The 20,053-nt window shown below is 41.3% G+C and overlaps 1 protein-coding gene across 1 annotated transcript in view; it reads right to left on the bottom strand.

Annotated features, from left to right (window-relative positions):
* The window catches only part of LOC139700309 (AF4/FMR2 family member lilli-like), a 247,612-nt gene that overhangs the window by 164,972 nt on the left and 62,587 nt on the right, over positions 1 to 20,053 (bottom strand). Inside the window, exon 5 of the mRNA XM_071598949.1 lies at positions 19,038 to 19,134. Coding sequence (XP_071455050.1) covers positions 19,038 to 19,134 — 97 coding nt within the window. The remainder of the gene's footprint in view (positions 1 to 19,037; positions 19,135 to 20,053) is intronic.

Below are 20,053 nucleotides of genomic sequence, written 5' to 3'. Positions count from 1 at the left end.
TGAAGGCCGGTTTTGTATGGGTGATGGCCGAGTTCACTTAGTACTAAGCCCTATATGGATGGCATTGAGTGAAATTCACACGTCAGGGTAGGGGGGCCAGTTCCTTTCCCTGTACCGCTTATGGTTTCCCAGGTAGATCGGATACCCTGTTAAAATCACATAGCTTGGGTGGAGCTGCAGGTGCCCAGAGTGCTTTGCCCGGGAATCGAACCCGGGACCCTCCGGTCAGTAGTCCAACGTTCTACCACATGGACTACCGTGACCCACTATATATATATATATATATATATATATATATATATAGTGGGTCGTATATATCGTATGTATATATTTGTATATATATATATATATATATATATAGTGGGTCGTATATATCGTATGTATATATTTGTATATATATATATATATATATATATATATATATATATATATATATATATATATATATATATATATATATACGATTGTACGGAAAAACTCACACGAGCGGCACAATAGAACACAAATAGAATAGCAACATTTAAAATAATTATAAATATATATATTCATTCATTTATTTATATTAATGTATATAATGATTTCAATGTATTTAGTAATATAACGAATACAAATCATTAAATTGTATTAATGAACCTGCGTACCAATAAGTGTTCTTCGGAGACTAAATTGAAATCTTAGGAATAGTAAAAAAAAAGTGCAAACTCGCTTATTTATACAACCGAGTCCAATTTGGGCAAATTAATGCACAGCTCTTAATCTAAAGTAGCTTCCTCTTGTTAAGGGCTCGACATAAGTATTCACACTGCTACAGGCTTCTGAGCGTCACGTGCCCCGACGTCAGCACAGGCCAACAATAAACTTGTCCAAGAATTTATTTCGACGACCACGTGATCCGCATTAAAGTATTTTGGAGAGAGAGATATTACATCTCCTCCGAGAGACCCCTTCTCCCGCACCCTCTTCCCAGCCACCGCTTGCGGTTCGGAGGGGAGGTTGAAGTTTCTGGGGAACTTAGGGAGGGACTGAGTAATGACGAAGTAAGCGGAAGAGAGGGAGAGGAATTCATAGAGAGAGAGAGAGCTAGGTTTTTATTTGGAACTTTTTGAGCTTCGTCTTCTATCTAAACCTTTGTCACTCGATGAAAACTACAGAGCAGGGAATGCGAGATGTATACAAAGATCCGTCACATTTACATAAATATAAAAACAGACATTGCAGTTCAAGAGTTGGTTCCGTTTAACTGTCGGGATTTACCGGAGAGAAATTAGTACAAAAATGACTGTGTAACAATAGTGAAAAATAGGATGGAACACATTACAGAAGAGATAAAGAGTTAGACCGGGAAAGAAAGATGAGAATGAGAACGAGAGAGATAAAAAGCAGAAATGGATTAATATACCATTTTTCAGACAGCGACAATTATGAGATTCTCTAGAATTACAGGGGCTAAATTAAACATCAAAGTAAGAGAGGGCAGAGACAACACTGGATATTGGGAAATTAATTTAGACGAAAATGGGAATAGTATCAATACGTGTATTAGTTAAGTATATACAGAGAGGAGGTTAATAATAGCAGAGACCTTAGTAGAGATGTAAAGGAGAGATTGGTGAATCTTTTTAGAGCCTAAAAATGTTTACTTAGCTTGGTAGTTAAGCAAAATGCATAGGCAAAAACGAGAAGTTTTTGAGATATAGGTGTGCAGAGGAATGGAGAAAATAAAATGAATGGACGTAAAAACAAACCAAGAAGTGTTTAGGCGCGGCTTCAAGGGGAATTCGCAAAAAGTAGAAGTTAATGGAGAATATATTTAAAGACAATAGAATGCTGCAGACTGTAATAGATAGCAGAATGTTTAGTAAGCAGTTTTTTCTTATTAGCAGCAGCAGAATATTTAAGTGAATGAAATAAGCAGCGAGGGATTCTAGAGTAACATTAATTACTTTTTAGTATTGCTATATTCCCAAGACAAAAACGACGTTATCGTGATATAGTTTAACTGGATTCATCAAACCCGACTTTTGATTGGATGATAATATAAACAACAATTTCGACAATTGAGATTAAGACGTTCGAGTATTATCTACAATGGAAGATTTTTTATGGTAATAAAACTTTGCGTTCCACAGAATACATAATTTACTTCAATATGATTCATTACACTGCATTAATGTCTTCAGAAATGAATATGATACAACGCAGTGGGCATTAACTACACCTCCTCCAACTACTAACCCTTTCCGATAGATCTTGAGAACAAGCAAATTAGAAGAAAGGCGGATAGTGAGAGAGAGAGGGGGGATGGAGAGGGGTAGACAGAAAGATGGAGATGGGATGGATTCGGAGGGACGATCTGCCTTCTACCCAGCATCTCGAGTCCTCCTCTTCCCACGTTGTCGGCCGATTTCCCGTTCCGCGCTCAAGAAAAAGAACTCTTGAAAGGAGCAAGCGACGACCCTCTCCCCTTCCCCCATCCGAATCACTTCTCAATCCCAATCCACCACCCTCCCCTCCCAGCCAGGTGTGCACGCCTCCTCCGCTAGGTATGAAAGGTCCCTGTGCCCCCCCCCGCTATTTCTTCAACTCCCCCATCCTACAAACCCGCCCCCTCACGGACGAAGTAGGCCAATCTGTCTCTCTCCAGGCTCCCTCTCTCTGCTATGCCACAGCAGAAAAGCGGCAGCGGACGAAGAGTAGATGCCGAGAGTAGGGTGGTGTGGGGGGGGAGAGAGAGGGTGAAACTGGAGGGGGAGGTTTTGGAAAAGGGGTGCGTGGACCGGTTTATAGTTGGGGGCCAGAGGAGAGTGGCGGTGAGAAGTGAGGACCGCTCGCTCGGTTGCTTTCCACTCCACAGGTCGCAGGTTCCTAACCCCGAGGCGATGGGGGAGGCGGGTAGGGGTCGCTCGGCCGTCGTCCACACCACCCTCTGCCAACCCACCCATCCAGCTTCCCCCGTCCGCCCGCCGCCTCGCGAAGGAGGGGGACTGAGGAGGTTCGCGAGTGGCGGGCGTCCCTATCTTGTCCATCTATCACTGTCTGCCCACTCGCTTAAATCTTCTCGCCGAGAGAGTAGTTGCCAGATGCGTTATCAACCTCACACTGCCATCAAGGATAACAGTTATTGACACCTACATGTGGCAACTGAGAACTTTAAAGCGTAAACCAAATGTTGCTATTAATTTTTCATAATCGCCATGATAGAGAACGAATTGTCTTCATGCTTGTAGCTAGATATTTGGACGCACAGCGTTTGAGAGAGAGAGAGAGGGAAGCACGATCAGTGATAGAACTGTCCAATGTTTTTACTTCGAATATTTAGCTAAGAGCCTCAGCTGCTATCTGATAATCAAGGGCAAGGTCGAGAAATTAACAACGAAATTGATCATTCGCTTGATTACAGAGATCATTCCTTCCTCGGATTATTCGTATGGTCTAAATAAAAAAAGTGATAGCACACTTCCGCACACATTTATTACTCAGAGTACGAGGCATAAATAACCAGATTTACGCAGTATACTACGGTAGACAATCATGCGTTGGTGAAACCATAAATTTGACCATCGTCCTAATAAGTTCATGAAATCATCATAATTGCTTGTTTTAATTTTTAAGGTTGCTGGCTGACAATTATGTATGTTAAATGACCAATCCCGAGGGGAATTCGGTTTCCTAAATGCATCGGAAATATGTACAAAAGTGTTTCATGCGGATTTAATTATCCAAGCCACAGCGATATCAACGCATAAATAAAATCACAAAGTACTATTTAAGAGTTTACCGCGGGCTCATATAGTATTTTATTTTGAAATATATCAGAAGCCTTGATAAAATCGTGCACCCTTAAAGGACTTATTTTCACATCACATCCAATGACTAAAAATCCGGAGTAGATATAAACTCAAAATATTATCCGATACACTGGGCAGTCAAGACACAATTAAGATTACGTCAGTGCTGGAGGCAAAATCTAAGGAACGGAAGGATGATTTTGAATGAATACATGGGATAACAAATCGGCTGGTCGCATTAATAGGAAAGTAACCCTTACCCTACCTTATTAATGGTGAGTTCCAAGGAGATAAACTCGTGGCGCGTAATAACCTAAGAAGTCAGCACTACAAAAGAAGGATAGATAAATGGAATGAGCGTCAGATATATAGCCTGGAATGAGATGCATGAATCAAATAATAGTCGACGTACCTGTTGGAAGTAATGAATAAATGAAGGGATTACCGTAGGAGAAGGAAGAAAGGCGGAAGTTTACCAATCCTATGAATGCTTAATGATGACAGTGAGGGATTTTAAAGAAGATCGGCTTCTGAGGTAGCTAAGTGGTATAACGGTCGTAAGTTCAACTGAAGTGATGCCTATATTTATGAAGTGATATGAGTGTAGGACTTGAGAAGTGTTTCTATGAGTTAACAAGAGACTTCCACCTTTCCAGTCGAAATGAACTCACTCTATACCCTCGAAGTATTTGCGTCGAATGAGTTCATGTTTCCCTTTATTAACAACCTCCAAAACCAATATGTAAATTCTCAGGTTCTGAAAAACTCCAACCATTCGTTTCCTACAAGCCGAAGGACTAAGTACACGTGCATTCTTTTTACCCTCGTTATCAGTATATCTAGAACATTAAATTGGATGTATATTAAAATAAAATACGTATTTGTTAATTTACATTAAGTTTCGATGGCTAACAGATGTGCTGGAAAAAACATGTTTACTGGCATCTCCAACGGGATGATAAAAATCAACTTACGCAAATATGTTACCGTTCAGCACGCCGGCAATTATGAACATTTTTAACTGACTCATGGGAGCATTGATTAGGCAACTATGTGGCAGCGTACCATAAAGTCTGAATAATCAATATGGATTACGTGTAATTTATGAAATAGTCTTTGCAAATACTAGCAAGTACATCATTCTAAGAGTAGTGTAATTGGCGTAAGAAAGGCCTCAACAAGCCAGTTATCAATGAAAAATCAACAATAAATGGTGAGATACACTATTGGTATACTATATCTCGGAATGGTCTATTATTAACTTTACGGTGTGATATAGGAAGAGGTGTGGCGTATAATTGGTATAGTAAATCATAATTATGACTCTATGACAATATTGACTATGTTCCCCATTGGAATGCGGGATTTTTGAAGAAAAAATGATAATACACACACACACACCCATATATATATATATATATATATATATATATATATATATATATATATATATATTTCAAATTTCAATGTGTAGTCGAGTTTATTGAAGAACACATTTACTACTCATTACGTACTGAATAATGATCATCGTATAATACTAGTGTAAGGGAAATATGCAAGGCCTTTCAATTAAAGGTTTTCACGGGCATGGTATGCCTCTCTTCCCCACCGGATATTCTCCGATTTCCGTCAAAGGTCGGCTTTACGCAAGAGTGTGCTTCCTTGCGAAGTAGCGCCACCGTGAAAGTTACTATTGGAATTTATGAGAGATCTTTTCGAAATAGAGGAGATGGTCTCCAAAACGCTCCGCAAACCCTTGAAAAGTTGGGCACCCTTCTCCTTTCAACGAACCGTAAAAAACGGAGACGGGTCGCAAATTATGGAGGAATATGCATAGGGGCAAACTGAGATTGTCGCTCAGAGGAGGCCTGCGAGGGTGCGGCTGTGCGATTCTGTGATACATCGATTGCTGCTTCCAGCTGCGAAGCAGTTCGATGCATAAAGAGCTACATAATTAAACGAGAATACGATGCTGTGAATTTAAATAAAATGCATTTCATTTATTGCATTTAAGGAATTATAATTTATAAATTGATTTGATATGCCAACAGGGTTTTAATTGGGTAACGCCCTCGCCAGCTAACAATAGGGCCTCGGATACGAGTCCCGCATTGCTAGTGTTGTGAACTCTTGCAGTCGGGCTTTTAGGACTACTGAGGGCAAAGCAGGAGTGTTTTATCAGGAGCCCAGGGGCAAATGGGTCACTGAACGCGTCCGGAGCAAAAGTGAAACAAGCGCTATATAATGACGGTGAGCAAAGTATAGGCACATGGTCTGCCCAAAATTAGCATGACTTATTTTTACCGAATAGACGGACGGAGGGGGGGGGCAGTTTCTCTGGCTGTGTCCGAGTGAGGCGAGTCTCGGGAAAGGCTGCAGGCCAGTGACAGTTGGCTCTCAGCCTTTACGGAGGGCGGATCGTTCGTTTGCGAAACCTCTATAAGATGACATCGTTAAGCTCCGCCTTGCTCCGGTTATTGGAACAGCGCTACGCCATCAAATTTTGCTTGAAACTTGGAAAAACCGGGAAATAGATACATAAAATTCTCAAGGCAGCTTATGATGATAACACCATAGGTAGATCGGGTATTTTTGGGTGGTTCAGGTTGTTACTAGAGAGTAGAACAGATGTTGAAGACACCTAACGTTTAAGGCACCCCTCTACCTCAAAAAGGGACGAAAATATTCCAAAAGTGCGGGTCTTCTCGAACAGAGATCGCATGGTTTCTGATGAACTTGGCATCCCTAAAAGTGATATGTATCGACTTGTAACCGAAAACATGGGCATGGGAAAGGTGTGTGCGAAGTTGGCGCCGTGAGTTCCCTTGGACGAACAAAATGATACTCGCTCGCGGATCTGCCAACAGCTGCTCGATCATTCGATGAGTGAGAATCCAAATATTTTAGAAAATACCCTACCAGACTTCTTCCTTTTCCCACCGTCTCAAATTCGTGCTGAAAGAACGTCACAACGGTCCGGTGGAAGCGTCACCATAGGTCATGAGGAGGGAACTTAACTGAATTCCGGGCGCCGCCGCCTTCCAGAAGGTGTACAAGGCGTGGAAAACCCGCTGACAGCAGTGTGTGGACGCACAAGGGTGCCACTTTTTTGGCGAATAATTTTGAGTGATGTATCAATTGCGGCAATTAACCTTTTTAATCGACTCAGTCCCAATACTTTTAGAACAGACCTTGTATATGAGGTTTTTCTTAAATCCATTATCTAACACTAATGTTCATGATAGTAAAATAGACTATCCTCTCAAGCTGCGAAAAGTTTCATTTCAAGAATTGTATATTTACTGGATACATAATTGAAGGAAAGTAAGGCTTGTGTTCAAAACCGTAATAGTCAATCCCTACGTCGGATTTGATTGGTTGGGGTAAAGCTCATCTAGATCAGAGGCCCACGGGGTGTAAAGTCTTGGCTTAAGGGAATCCATTCCTTTCTTCTTGCTGATTTTTCAGAAAGCTCTGGCACTCAGAAAACCACAGATCCATCCAAAACTCTGGCGTCTTTGAACTACAGCTGATTGCTTAAGGAAATGTGCTACCGCATTTCCCCTAAATAAATATGAGTTTGTGATTTCCACATTTTTTTTGTGATTTGATTTTGTGATTTTTTTTTTGTGATTTGTACATTTAAACGACATACGCGGACGCAGCCCGAAAAATGTGGAAATCACTTACTCATCGCCGCGGAAACCTGCGAACCAAATATGAGTTTGTACGCAGTTGTGATAAAAAATGTGAGTTTGCGAAGCCATGTCAGGAGGGACACAACGCCAACCATTTGCATCGCGACGACGAAGCGTCGGCGCTTCCCCAGGGCTCAACATCTATCGTCGTGGGGTGCTCGAGTCGGCCCCAAGAACAGCGTGAGGGTGGGAGGCAGGGGGAGATGAGGAGGAAGGCGCGTGTGTCCACGGAGACGAGGGTGAGTGTTTGATGGACGGTGCAGGGTTTTCGGGGAGTCGGGGGCGGTGGTGTGGGGCGCAGGTGGCGGCCGGCCGGGGCGATGCTCGTTCAGGGAGAGGCGAGGGGGAGAGGCCGCTCGAGAGAAATGGAGGGAATCGGAGTGGCAGACCATTGTCGGCGGCCTATTGCCATTGCGCCGGCGGGGAAGACGGCCCTATTCGGGTGAATAGTTTGTTCATTGGTCAGTGCATTGTACGCGCTTCACAAACACAGTAACTTCAAATGTGCCGGGGAAGAACTTAAAACCCACAAAATAAATGTTATCCGTCAATGGTAATATCATGGAAAACAAGAAGATCGGGGGCCCAGGTCCGAAACCTGGAGACGGCAGATATTTTTCAGTGGTATCCCGATCCCTGCTTGAGGTGCTTTGTGGACAGCAATTTGAGTGAGTACGCCGTCCGTCGGATGGGACGTTCAATTTCGGACCCCTTAGCGCCTTTCCTTAAGAGAAGGCTAATGCCGATGCCGGGTTTCCCTCCGAACGTTCTCTTCCATCCATTCCCATGGCGAAAATGACCTTAGCAGTCGGTCGCCTCTCCTCAAACTACTGCTACTACATAGGGGATCGGGTTTTATTTTTACTAGGGTTTCCCTTAAGAATGGGCTCCAAATCATGGGCACTCGTCATGAACGCGCAGTTGGGTCAATTATAATTTAATATCTAAGCATGAATAGGATTTCAACTGTACATCCAAGTACTAAAGAATTAAACGTACTCTATAAATCAATTGCTTTTCGAATCCTAATAGCATATTAGGATACATATCGTAAGGATAAATCCACGTACCTCCGACCCTTTTTTTCGCACCTCGGTCACTCTCGCCCTAACTACCACTTTCATTCCCTTCAACTACAGAATATTCTCCCCACCCATACGAAACAGCGAAGCAATTTCAAACACCCTAAAAACGACGCAGTGTGTTGAAACCATGGTACCAAAGAAATAAGTATGACACCAGGACAAATAGCACGAGGATGATTTCATCAAAGAATGCATGGATTACAAATATTTACACTAACGAGAGTTTCATTTTGCAGGCGAGGTTGTGCGTAGGATGTTTTCGAGAATGAACTTAAGCTTTGAAGAGTAGCAAAGAGGTGCGGAACATTTTTTTAACGAAGTTTATTTTGCTGTTAGCGGGTTGATAATGTTTTTACTAACTGGCCAAAAAACATATGATTAATATTTTAGAAAGGTGTACAATTGCAATTAAACTTAATGTAAATGACTAACCTGATCAACCGAAGTCATGAAAGCGTGGGCGAATAATTTCTCGTCGTTGGCCGGCGGCCGAAGATCCCGATTGGATATGGAAATCTTCCCATAAAGCTCAATCAACTGTCGCCAACCGGTTGAAGGGTGGGATATTGGCTGGAATGTTTAGAATCGCGAGACACCGTCGACGGGGGTATTAATAAACCCTCCGGGCGACATTAAGCGAGGGCGGTGTGGGGAGACAGTTGAATGACGGAGAAAAAGCGCGCGCGGACGGAATGAGTGACAAAAAAGGCGCGAGCGGGCGAGAGGGAAGAGTAATGAGGGCGGTGGGGGTGGGTGGGTGGGCGGGTGAGGAGGGAAAGGGAAGGGAACGTACGCTGTGATGAAAATAGACGAGGAGGCGGTGAGGGGGGATGGTTGGAAGCGAGGGTTGAGGGAGATGGGATACAGAGAGAGAAGGAATGTTTACTGTTCGCGGAAATAAATTTCCATGGAACGTAACACTTAAATAAATTCTGGACTGCAGTCACAACCTATAGCCTGAGAAACAAAGAACGCGGTGTTTTCCACCAACACCAGTAGAGTTAGGACCAGTTCATGTGCATATAGTTCCAAAAAATATACCATGTTAAACACTTTGTTGGACATAGAATAAATAAAATATTCCCCATCATTATTCCATATTTTGAGACAAGTTGTTTCTGCTTGCCATCACGATGGTTGGAAACGCTATTAAAACCTAAAACTTTGTATAAAATGATGTACTGTGTGGATTCTTGTTTCAAATCAAGTATTATCAAGGCAACCAGGGTAATAAATTTAAATATTTTGAACAGGGGGAACATACGTATTTAAAATATACTCGTACGTGGTAATATTTTTCTTTGAATTAACATGCATACACTCAGGTTAACATTTATTGATCCTTTGTCTGCGAAAAAAAAATCTCTTATTCCTATTCACATAACTTTGCGTCATAATTACTATCTATAACCTCTGACGGAAAAGCCAAATATGGGAGTACATGTTTTAGAGGGATGTAATACGATCGCTAATATGGCACAATATCAAAAGCTATTTAATGGTTATTTTAAGTCATTTTAGGATTATTTCCCAAATTTGCAAGAAAAAAACTTTCTCAGATATACTTAGCTGTTTCTAGTGGATATTAAGTGCACGGAAGATGGCAAATGGATATTTTTATGCATATTTTATCATTTGTCTTTGATACAACTGGTGTGACCATAGTATCCATAGTACATATTGTACGATAGAATTATACTCACACATACAGTAATATATTGACCAGTTTTTATAAAGTGATTGTTAAAGTTACACATTATGGTAAAAATAAAATTAATTTCGAAAGGATCAAATGGTCGGCAATTGACTTCCACGATTTTGTTCACAGTTTTTCTAACACTTGTCGTCATGTTCGTGTGTAATTATAGCCATAAGATTCTATTTTCCGTATTCAGCGGTCACCATTCACATATCTCCATATCAAACTATAATCTAAGTTCTAATCTCTATCTAAGCGTACACGCTAGTTCAGGGCTAGAAGCGTTGGACTACTGACCAGAGGGCCCGGGTTCGATTCCCGGGCAAGCCTCTCTGGGCACCCTCAGCTCCACCAACAGCATTGTAATTTTTCGGTTACCAAATTTTCCTGGGAAGCCATTACCGGGAAAGGAATTTGCGGATGATTTCCACACGCCGGTGGACTGAGTAATGAGTGAAATCATCACCTGCCAAACCGACCTTCAGGTTGAATATTGTGTTTATGGCATTTTTATTATTTATGTGTGTGTGTGTATATATATATATATATATATATATATATATATTTATTTATTTATTTATTTACACACATATATATACACATACATATCAGTATATAAGTACAGAGTGAGGCAACTTAACTTCCTTTTTTGAAATTCAAAACATTTTCAAAAATGGAAGAAATATTGCCGCACCCTGTACTTTTATTGAGTTCATTATATTTACTTATATTACTGTGTACATGGTCAATCGCTTTCTAAAGAGTATTATAATTTAAGTACATGTCCCAATAATACAGTATTCCCGAATGAATGTACAAAGTTAATATGCATCAAAGTTTCACCTAAATACTGCAGGTTCTTTGATCCCCATTCCGTTTAACGCGAAAATAGCTTACAACGAATAAAATTCATTCCAATTCCTATACCTATAAACGGAATGTCTCGGTGCACTGACACGATTAAAACAGCAAATGAATCATGCTCCTTGGACCGTTACTGCCCAGCGTTAAGTATTTCGTGGTAGAGTTAAGCAAAATTCGCGACATGCGCCAACCAGGACATGTCTAAGTGCTAAAGATCGAAATTACCCGAGATACGGAAATTACAATATATATGTAAAACGGCTGGTAGCGCCCTCGCGGCATTTGGTTTTCCTGATCGACTTTCTATCCGGCCAACCAGCGGTTAGTTATACTAGGAAGAGAAACCTGAAGAAAAAAGTGTGGTGGCCATCGTGCGAGGGCAGATGGATGTGGAGAATGTTTTTATTGTAAATGGTAAGGGCCATTCTTGGAGGATGATAATAAGTGGTCATTATGCACCACGAAAAAATGCACAAAAAAGGCGAGGGACGGGGAGCTGGAGAAATCATTTGAGTTAATCTGTTGGAAAAAAGTGTTCCGACGTGATGCGATAGAAAGAGAAGGATCGGAGATAAGAGGGAATATAACGAGCACGTGAGGTAAGCGTTCAATTAGCATATCAACTGCGGAACTCCCGGAGTCCTCCTGCCCCCTCCATCCCTCCTCCCGGAAATGAACAAAAATAAATGAATGCCGGAATGCGCGTGCCACCTGCTCCAGGGCGACCACAAGGAAGTGACTCGGGACGGCGCAGACCTGGACCAAAACTGGAGCTGGGAATGGGACTAGAATGATTTCATTACATCAAAAAAACATCTAAACACTTACAATCGTCGATGAGCGCATTATAGAGTCAATCAGATGGGTATGGAATGAAAATAAAACGAAGGTCATGAGATCTCAAGATTTTTGTAAGCAAAATAAGCTTTAAAGTTAGCCGACATAAACTAGAACAGGAAGAAAGATAACCTATTTAGGGAGAGTAGTATGTCATATATTTTGATAGAGTAGTTTTTTATGCATTTTTAAGCAAGAATATTTCAATAAAAATTACATTAGGTATAGAATACGATCTTATTACACAATAAGAAGGGAGTTGTTGACAGGGAACTTATTTGAAGATGGAGAGAATGGATTAGTGAAAATCCTAATTAGACAAGAGGATACGCGTTGGCTGGATGCATTCTGAGACATGGTATGAAAATGAATGGATAGTGTGTGAAAATAAAAACATAAAAGGAATCTAGGTATGATAAGGGATCAGGTGGGTCATTGGGAAAAATTCAAAATTAAGGCAACATGCCATAATTTTTGGGAGGAATGAAGGGAGGAAGGGATTCGGTGGAAGAACGGTTCGTCGTAGTGCAGAGTTTTGGAGTATTTAGTGTCGAGTTACCCGGGTCTTACAAGTGTAGCAGTTCTTAGTCCCTGGATCCATCCACAGGCTACCCTAAACGGTAGAATGGAACTCTGAACAACGAATCGGCACAAATTATTTGGATCCTCATATCTCAGAGGTCGCGGCGCAACAATATTTTTCGCTAAGTGTTCCATCCTTTCTAATTATTTCCAGCCGTAATTATCAAGATATGAAGATCGGTTTGCTGCAGCTTGATACGCTTTCTCCCTTCTCAACTAACCACTAATCGTCTCCCTAGCTTCCAATATCTACATATCACGTGCTTGACATAATCCACGCTTGCCCATTTATTCCTCATTTAATCTCCGTCATCTTGGCATTTAATCGTCTTCATTCTCCTTCAGCGCCGCATTTCCACTGCCTTCGATCCTCTCCTCCACTCGCTGCCCCGATTGTCCACGCTTCACCGCTGCAGAAACGAAATAACGGTGCGAGTGTGAGCGACAGTGTGTGTGTGAGAGCATGTTTGCGTTGCCTTTCAATAACTTCCCGCGCGCCCTTCCCGTTAGCGTGCTCTCATGGGTGTGCGTGCACTAGTAATGCAACGAGGCAAATGAGAAAGGCAAGAGGGGAAAAATCTCAATTTCGCCCTTGACGGAGTCGTCCGAAGGGGGCCTCCCTCCTCGTAACCAGCCCAGTCAACCTTTTAAGAAAGTTTATCGCTTCTTGGCCGACGACGGAGGGAGTGACGCAAGCGAGCGTCCAGAGAGTAGGGTGGAGGGGAGGGGCTTTTTGAGAGGTGGGAGAGAGCACCCAGCCGACAGTCCTATCCTCCCATCAAATAATACACGTCCCCCACTACTCTTGAGAATTCGCAAATCGCAAAAGGAGGCGCCGCGGGATAGCCTCCCATCCTGCCTTGGTTACGTCCGTCCCAAGACGGCGACGGGAGCTGTTGAAGGAGGGAACTCTATGCTCTTCGTACCAAGCCACATGCATGAGATACCTACCACAACAATTCCAAGGCAAATAGGTGAACAAATAGGCACTCCCGAATTCACTTTATTAGATGTGAATCTGAAACCTGGTTGGGTAATATTAGAAGCCAAGCCTTTTTCATGTTTTGTCTGAATCGGATTTACTGGTACCGGTAGCTGCGGATTCATATACTGCTAAATCAGAGATTTCGGTACAACACCGGCAAAAGTGGATTTTCCTCCACTTAAGGTTTAGGGTTTTGTGCATGTCCTTATCTTTTATGATCCACTGTAAAAGGGGAAAACTTGACAGTTTTGGACTATATTTTAAGAAATAAAAAGATTTATTTATTTATAAAAGAGATTAACGCTGAGATGAAACAGCTGTTACTTCGTGAATAAGGAAAATATATCGAGGAGTTTTCATCTAAAAAGGAAGGACCACTGAGGCATGTAAATTCAGCTCATAAAAGATAAGTTTTTAAAGAAATCAACAGGATCATTTGGTTTTCGAGGCCTCATCCGAGTATACTATATAATTTTCCTTAAAAAAGTGCAAATCTTCGAGGGCTCAAGAACCGCAAAGCTTAAAATTCTTTTTTGTAGCTTGCTTTCCTCAGACGAACATTCGTTTTAATTTTGAAATGTCAGAGAATGAACCATCACTGGACCCTCATAAAAGGTATCGTCGACAGTATATAGTACTTGAAGCACTGATTAAGCAAGGGCGGTATTTCCGACTCTATGCGGCCAACGTTCACGTACACCTCTCTAGCTCCCCCAGCCTTTCATCTTTTCCCTCTAGCACCTCTCCCCCCGGGTATTTTTCACAAAACCAGCCGAAGCGTGTTTAAACCATGCCATTTGTGAGCATTCCCATTTTCCGCACTTCCGCAGCATAAGGACGGGAGACCCGTAAATGTTAGAAGATTTGGATTTATAGCGCTCAAATAGGGGTGGTTGGCATGCCAACGGTCGCTTCCACCTCGGTGATAAATAATAAACGAGCAGTATGCTTACATTTTAATGATGATTACCGACGTTACTCGTCGCGATTCCAAATCGATAGCCTCCCTGGGTGATGGCATGTCCCCAATCGTCGAAATTGATGTCATCAATGAAAATTTCGTATGCTCAAGTGCAATTGCCCTCGCAGAAAATTCATGCTGCGGAAATAAAAATGCTGCAGTAAAGATAGAGAGGTATGTCATGAAATGCGATTCCCAAGGAAGCAGATGAGCTACTTAATCCAAAATCCTAGTTAGGAGGTCTCAGATACCAAGCTAAAATTGAAAAGGTTAACATTGGTAATAGTGTTCAAGGCGTAAACGCCGGAAAATAAATTAAACTTGACAGAGGCGTATAAATGAAAAATATATCAAAAAATCGATTTACCATAGTAAAATTGTTAAATTCGGTTACTCTAAGGATTGTAAAATTGACATTATCTCAAAGCTGCTTTATAGTGTCGATATGACTTCCTCTAATTAACAATTATTTTTTCTTCTTAAAATTTGGATTGTTCTAAAGTCTAAATAATATTTAAGGAGAAAATTATTTTTCACTATCTTTGTATTATGCACAAAATTTCCGTTCATTAATTAGCTTGTAAGCATACCTTTATGTGATAATAAGTGTGACAGGTGAAAGGAAAATTGCATTCACTGTTATCGGATGAAAAATAAGAATACAGTATGCTAATTTAGTGGTGCCTGGCATGAATTGAAATACTTTTATCATATTTCATTATTCTCCCAATCATTCTCTTCCACTTCTACTTACTCCAAATACTTATAAATAAATTAAATACAGTAACGATTTCTTACCCGCGGTCACACGAGAACAGGCTTTGAAACTCTTCAACTACATCTTTTTTTTAAATTTCTTCTTCAACTTCAATTACTTCTTTTTTATGCATATATGATGGAATTCCTACTATTTCAATCTGCGAAGATTCGACATTGGTAATTTTCTAAGCCGGCGATCCTGACGTACCCTTGACCATTGAATTAAAAATTATCATTGATTATCTTAATGAATTGCAGTAATTTCATTATTTAATATTTACCGTTTATGTTCCTAATCTAAAAGTTGATGTCACAATTAGTAATGGTTACAAAAGTGAACCGGTGTGAAATAACTGCATGAAAAAACCACCGAAAATATCCAATGCAAATAATATGTAAACAAAATAAAGCTTATGAGGCTTTCGAGAAGGAAGGAGGGAAAGTTAAACGCTAACGTATGGAGGCCAAAAATTAGAACATGTTAAACAGTTAAACTATCTTGGCAGTGTTTTGGACCAAAGTGGTATGGGTAGAAGAGGAAGAATTGCTTAGCCAAAGAAACTTTATAAAAGAGGTAGGATTTGACGACAAGGACGCTGAGTAAGGTGGTTAAAAATATTTGTTAAAACTTTGATATGGAACGTGGTTTTGTATGGCGCGGAAACATGAACACTGAAGCAAAGTGAAAGGCGCGGGATGGTGGCTTTTGCGATATGGGCGCGGAGAAGGATTGTAAAGTTAAATGGATGGAAAGAGAAACAAATAAAAAAAGCACTAGGCCTGGTGGGGGAGGAGAGGGGATTTCTAGGAGAAATCTAAAAGAGGCAGGAAAGGTAGGAGAATGGCATTCGTACAGGCGATGGAATGTTGAAGACTGATTGAGGGGAGAACGTTAGGCAGGCGAGTTATGGGGAGGGAAAGAATTGTCAGGTTGGAAGGAATGAAGGGAGGTAGAATAAAAATTGGAGTGGGAGAAGGGTTTTTTATAGTACTGGGTCATGTTGTCTTTAGGGCGAGGCTAATAAATGTAGGGGTTTACCATAAACGGTAGACTGCTAAATAATATAACCATAGCCTCGCTCATCAAACTCACCTTGAAATAAGCCGTAAGAGTATATGCAATTCATATTTTAAGGGAAAGGGGTGGGAAAGATTCGTTTCTCCGTACGCCTGAGGTTTCTCATTAGGTTCTTATTTCAAGAATGGCTCCCCTTGGATTTTTACTTCGCCTAATCCAAAGGCATCCCCCCAGAATTTGAACCATGTATCATGTCTTTGGTCAGTAGCCAATTGCTCGACGAAAGGAGCGTATTGTAAATAATGCAATGAACTTAATTAAATGGAGATGGGGAATGTTTTGATCAGTAATTCAAACTGTGCACTTTATTTGATCATAAATGTGGTATCATTCACGTAAACTCCATTAAAACATTTAAAACTTATGACGATCTCTTCACCTATGTTGACTTCGCCGGATATGTTGTTTTAAGGCAAAATCCTCCTAGAGCGAGCCACGTACATACTTAATATCTAATCCGTAAAGCAAACCCCAATATCTCGTTAATTTTGGTGGCGATCAAGTATCATTAGGCCCGCCATTTTCACGAATTATAAAAAATATGTACTGATTTTTTAAACATTTGTTTGCAGCTTAATTTTCTTTTTACTACCAATATGCAAACCTACACATGAAGTCATATATGTCAAAACATTAATATCTCATTGATATACGTCTTTGGACATTCACTGGAGCGATTAACTCGCATAAAACATTTAATTAAGGTAGTGCAGTACAGTTAAAATTATTGAGATGGGTTTTTCTAAAGACGACAAAACACAATTCCACTACCTGGCCTTTCCTTAATATATATAATATAATATTATATATATATATATATATATATATATATATATATATATATATATATATATATATATATATATATATATATATATATATATATATATATCGCCCACCATCTCAATGCGCGGCGATCGACGACAACCTAGCAAGTTGACTTTGAGCCAGTGGCCATTGGCGAAGTCTTCTAAATGAATCAATCGGTTGCTCAGAACCGGAGGAGCCGATGACAATCTCTCCCTCTCCCTCCCCGTCAACTTTCCCGATTCCTTGAGACGTGCCCAAAGAAAAACCAACGTGATACAATCACATAACTTTGACCCAGCATAAAATTTCAAGGTTGGGTAAATTATCCCCGAGCGTGGATGAGGGCGCGATTATTGATTGCGGAACAGGAAAAAGGTTGTTGGAAGGGACAATAAACCCCGGCCACTAAAAAGAAAGCGCCTTGCCAACCGGGCGGGAAAACGGGCTAGGGGCCGTATTTGAGGGGTGGAGGCGACTGAACCAACGCTCCTATTCGCTTAAAAAGTGAGGATGGCGAAGGGGTGAGGAGGGGGAAGGGGAGAATAATGTGAGAAGGGGAGGGGTTGGAGAAATACGGCGAATCGTAAATAAAAAAAGGGGCAGAGGTAAATTTGTCGGAAGCCTTGGAGGGAGGAGGAGGGGTGGCGAGTGATGACAGGGTTTAAAATAGCATCCTCGCAAGGGAGGAGTGGAGGTCGGGGAGTAAGAGGGGAGGGATGGGGAGGAGAAGGTGGAGTGTAGTAGGAATTCGCTGCGGGGAGGGGAGAGGATCTGGCTGGAAGCTCTTCCATCGTCGAGGACCAATGGGGAGGGGAGTTACAGAGAAGAGGAAGGGGTGCAGGGCCAAGGGTTTTATGGCTGGGATGGGGAAGGGGATGGGCTGGCGTTAATGAGAAATGTGAGGGGGACGAAGGGGTCATGGGTTTGAGGGAGAGGGTTTGATGTTTTCCTTTTCCTTTGCTGCATCCGACGACCTCTCCCCTAAGAACCACCTCGCCCCCTTCCCGCAAAACAAACTTCATGCGACACCCCCACTCCTTTCCCTTTTCTTCTCTGGGTTAGACTCCTTAAATCTAGAACGCTCCCACACACAAACTCTTCCCCCCGACCACGTTCTCACACCTCTCCCTCCGCGCGAACATAACGTAAACCTCGCGTGTATCCAAAAACGTGAGTACAAATTTCGGGGCCGGGTGGATATTTCTTTGACTGGGGGGAGGACGGGGGGTGTTCCGGGCCTAGGACCTATCACCCGTGTTGCAACTTGGACCTCACCTCGGAATTGCTGGGTTTTAATGGGATGGATTCAATCGGTCTCATTTTTCTTCGAAATCTCTCCCCTTTGAACCGATGGCAACCATGTTTTGCACTCGCTACTGCTGCGCTAATTAATTAATACCTTACGCGAGGCATTCGTTTACCCTGATCTGTCATTAAGTTTACACAGAAAGAACTCGTGTTATCACAAAGAAATATAAATATCGGCCCAGACACGTTTTAGAACATCAATCGGCAGAATGTGGTGTATTGAAGGACGTGTCTCTTAAATGAGTTCGATCAGAGGACCTGAGACACCATTCATTAAAGAAAACTGCGCCCATTTAAAAATCAAAAAATACAACTTTCGATACTAAAGGGATCAACGGCTAGACTCTTCAAAATTAGCATTAAACGGGAATTATAGCACAATCGGAAATAAAATCTTGACTGCTTATTATTCCTCGTCAGGATGAAGCACATTATTAAATTCGAAGCTGTACAAATGAGTTTCAAATTCGTTTCAGTTTCAATGTGCATCAGCGAGATTTTATGGTCAAATAAATGACTTGTCCGTACTCGGCAACTGTGGAGGTTCGGGTATGCTCTGAAGTTGGCAACCCTGGACACTTACCTCACATAATATTCCAAAGAGAGGCTGATGCTGTCCTCTGGAGAGTAAATTATCCTTTCAACTCCAACTCCTCTTTCCTCCGGCGTCGTAAGAGCCACTGTAAAGAGAAAATGATAAATATCGATTATCCAACAAACGGCACGTGAATTATTATTATTATCACCCAAGATTTTGCACGGGCTTACGATATAAAACCGAGAAATGTGACGCCGGTAAGATCGTAAATATTCGCCTTTGAGGATGCCCACTTCTCAAGGGGTCGGAGCGAGAGCCAAAAAGGACTAGTGGAACGCTCTTCATTCACTCTGTTATTTCATGTTGAACTAGAATAGTTACCACTGTCATACTTGATTCCATGGAATCGCTGGAAAGTGGTTTCATTATGATTCATTACAAAAATGCTTACGGATGTAAATACTTGCCAAGAGCTGGTAACTCAAACTTTATAATCATATATCTTTTATTGATCCGGGGAATAAATCCGGACTGGATCAAAAACGGATTGCACGACGGAAACGGAATTTTGAAGTGACGCCAAAGAAGAGTGATGTAGTTGAATGAAAACGTAGAATCACCAGGAAAATCCTGCGAGGAGGCACCGTAGAAACAATGAGTAGGATTCAATTCGAAAAAGATAGAACTAAAAATTGCCAAGAAAGGAATATCTATAAAAAGTAAATAAGTACAACAGAAAAATTTCTAGGAAATAATTACAAATGAATATAAGCCGTGAATAATGGAAGGCATAGGATAGCCAGAGTTATCATCAATAATTACGAGCGAAGTGAAGTGCATAATTGCAGCCAGCCAACATTGAGTTTAAAACGATGAGAAAAAATGACTTTTTCAAATTTCACGTAATATAAATTTATTTTAGCGTCTGAATGTTCCACATGTGCTGATATATTTTTTACCACACTCATTCTATACGTTGGCTATTACAAACCTAAACGTGAAGACAAACAATTCTTTTGGCATTATTTCTGCTTATTTCCTGTCGATAATCGCGAGTGACG

The sequence above is a fragment of the Hetaerina americana genome, unplaced genomic scaffold (assembly GCF_022747635.1).
Source record: "Hetaerina americana unplaced genomic scaffold, ioHetAmer1.1.p SCAF_10, whole genome shotgun sequence".
NCBI classification, from domain to species: Eukaryota; Metazoa; Arthropoda; class Insecta; order Odonata; family Calopterygidae; genus Hetaerina; species Hetaerina americana.
The sequence above is the reverse complement of the archived record's forward strand: the minus strand, read 5'-3'. Positions and strand labels throughout refer to the sequence as shown.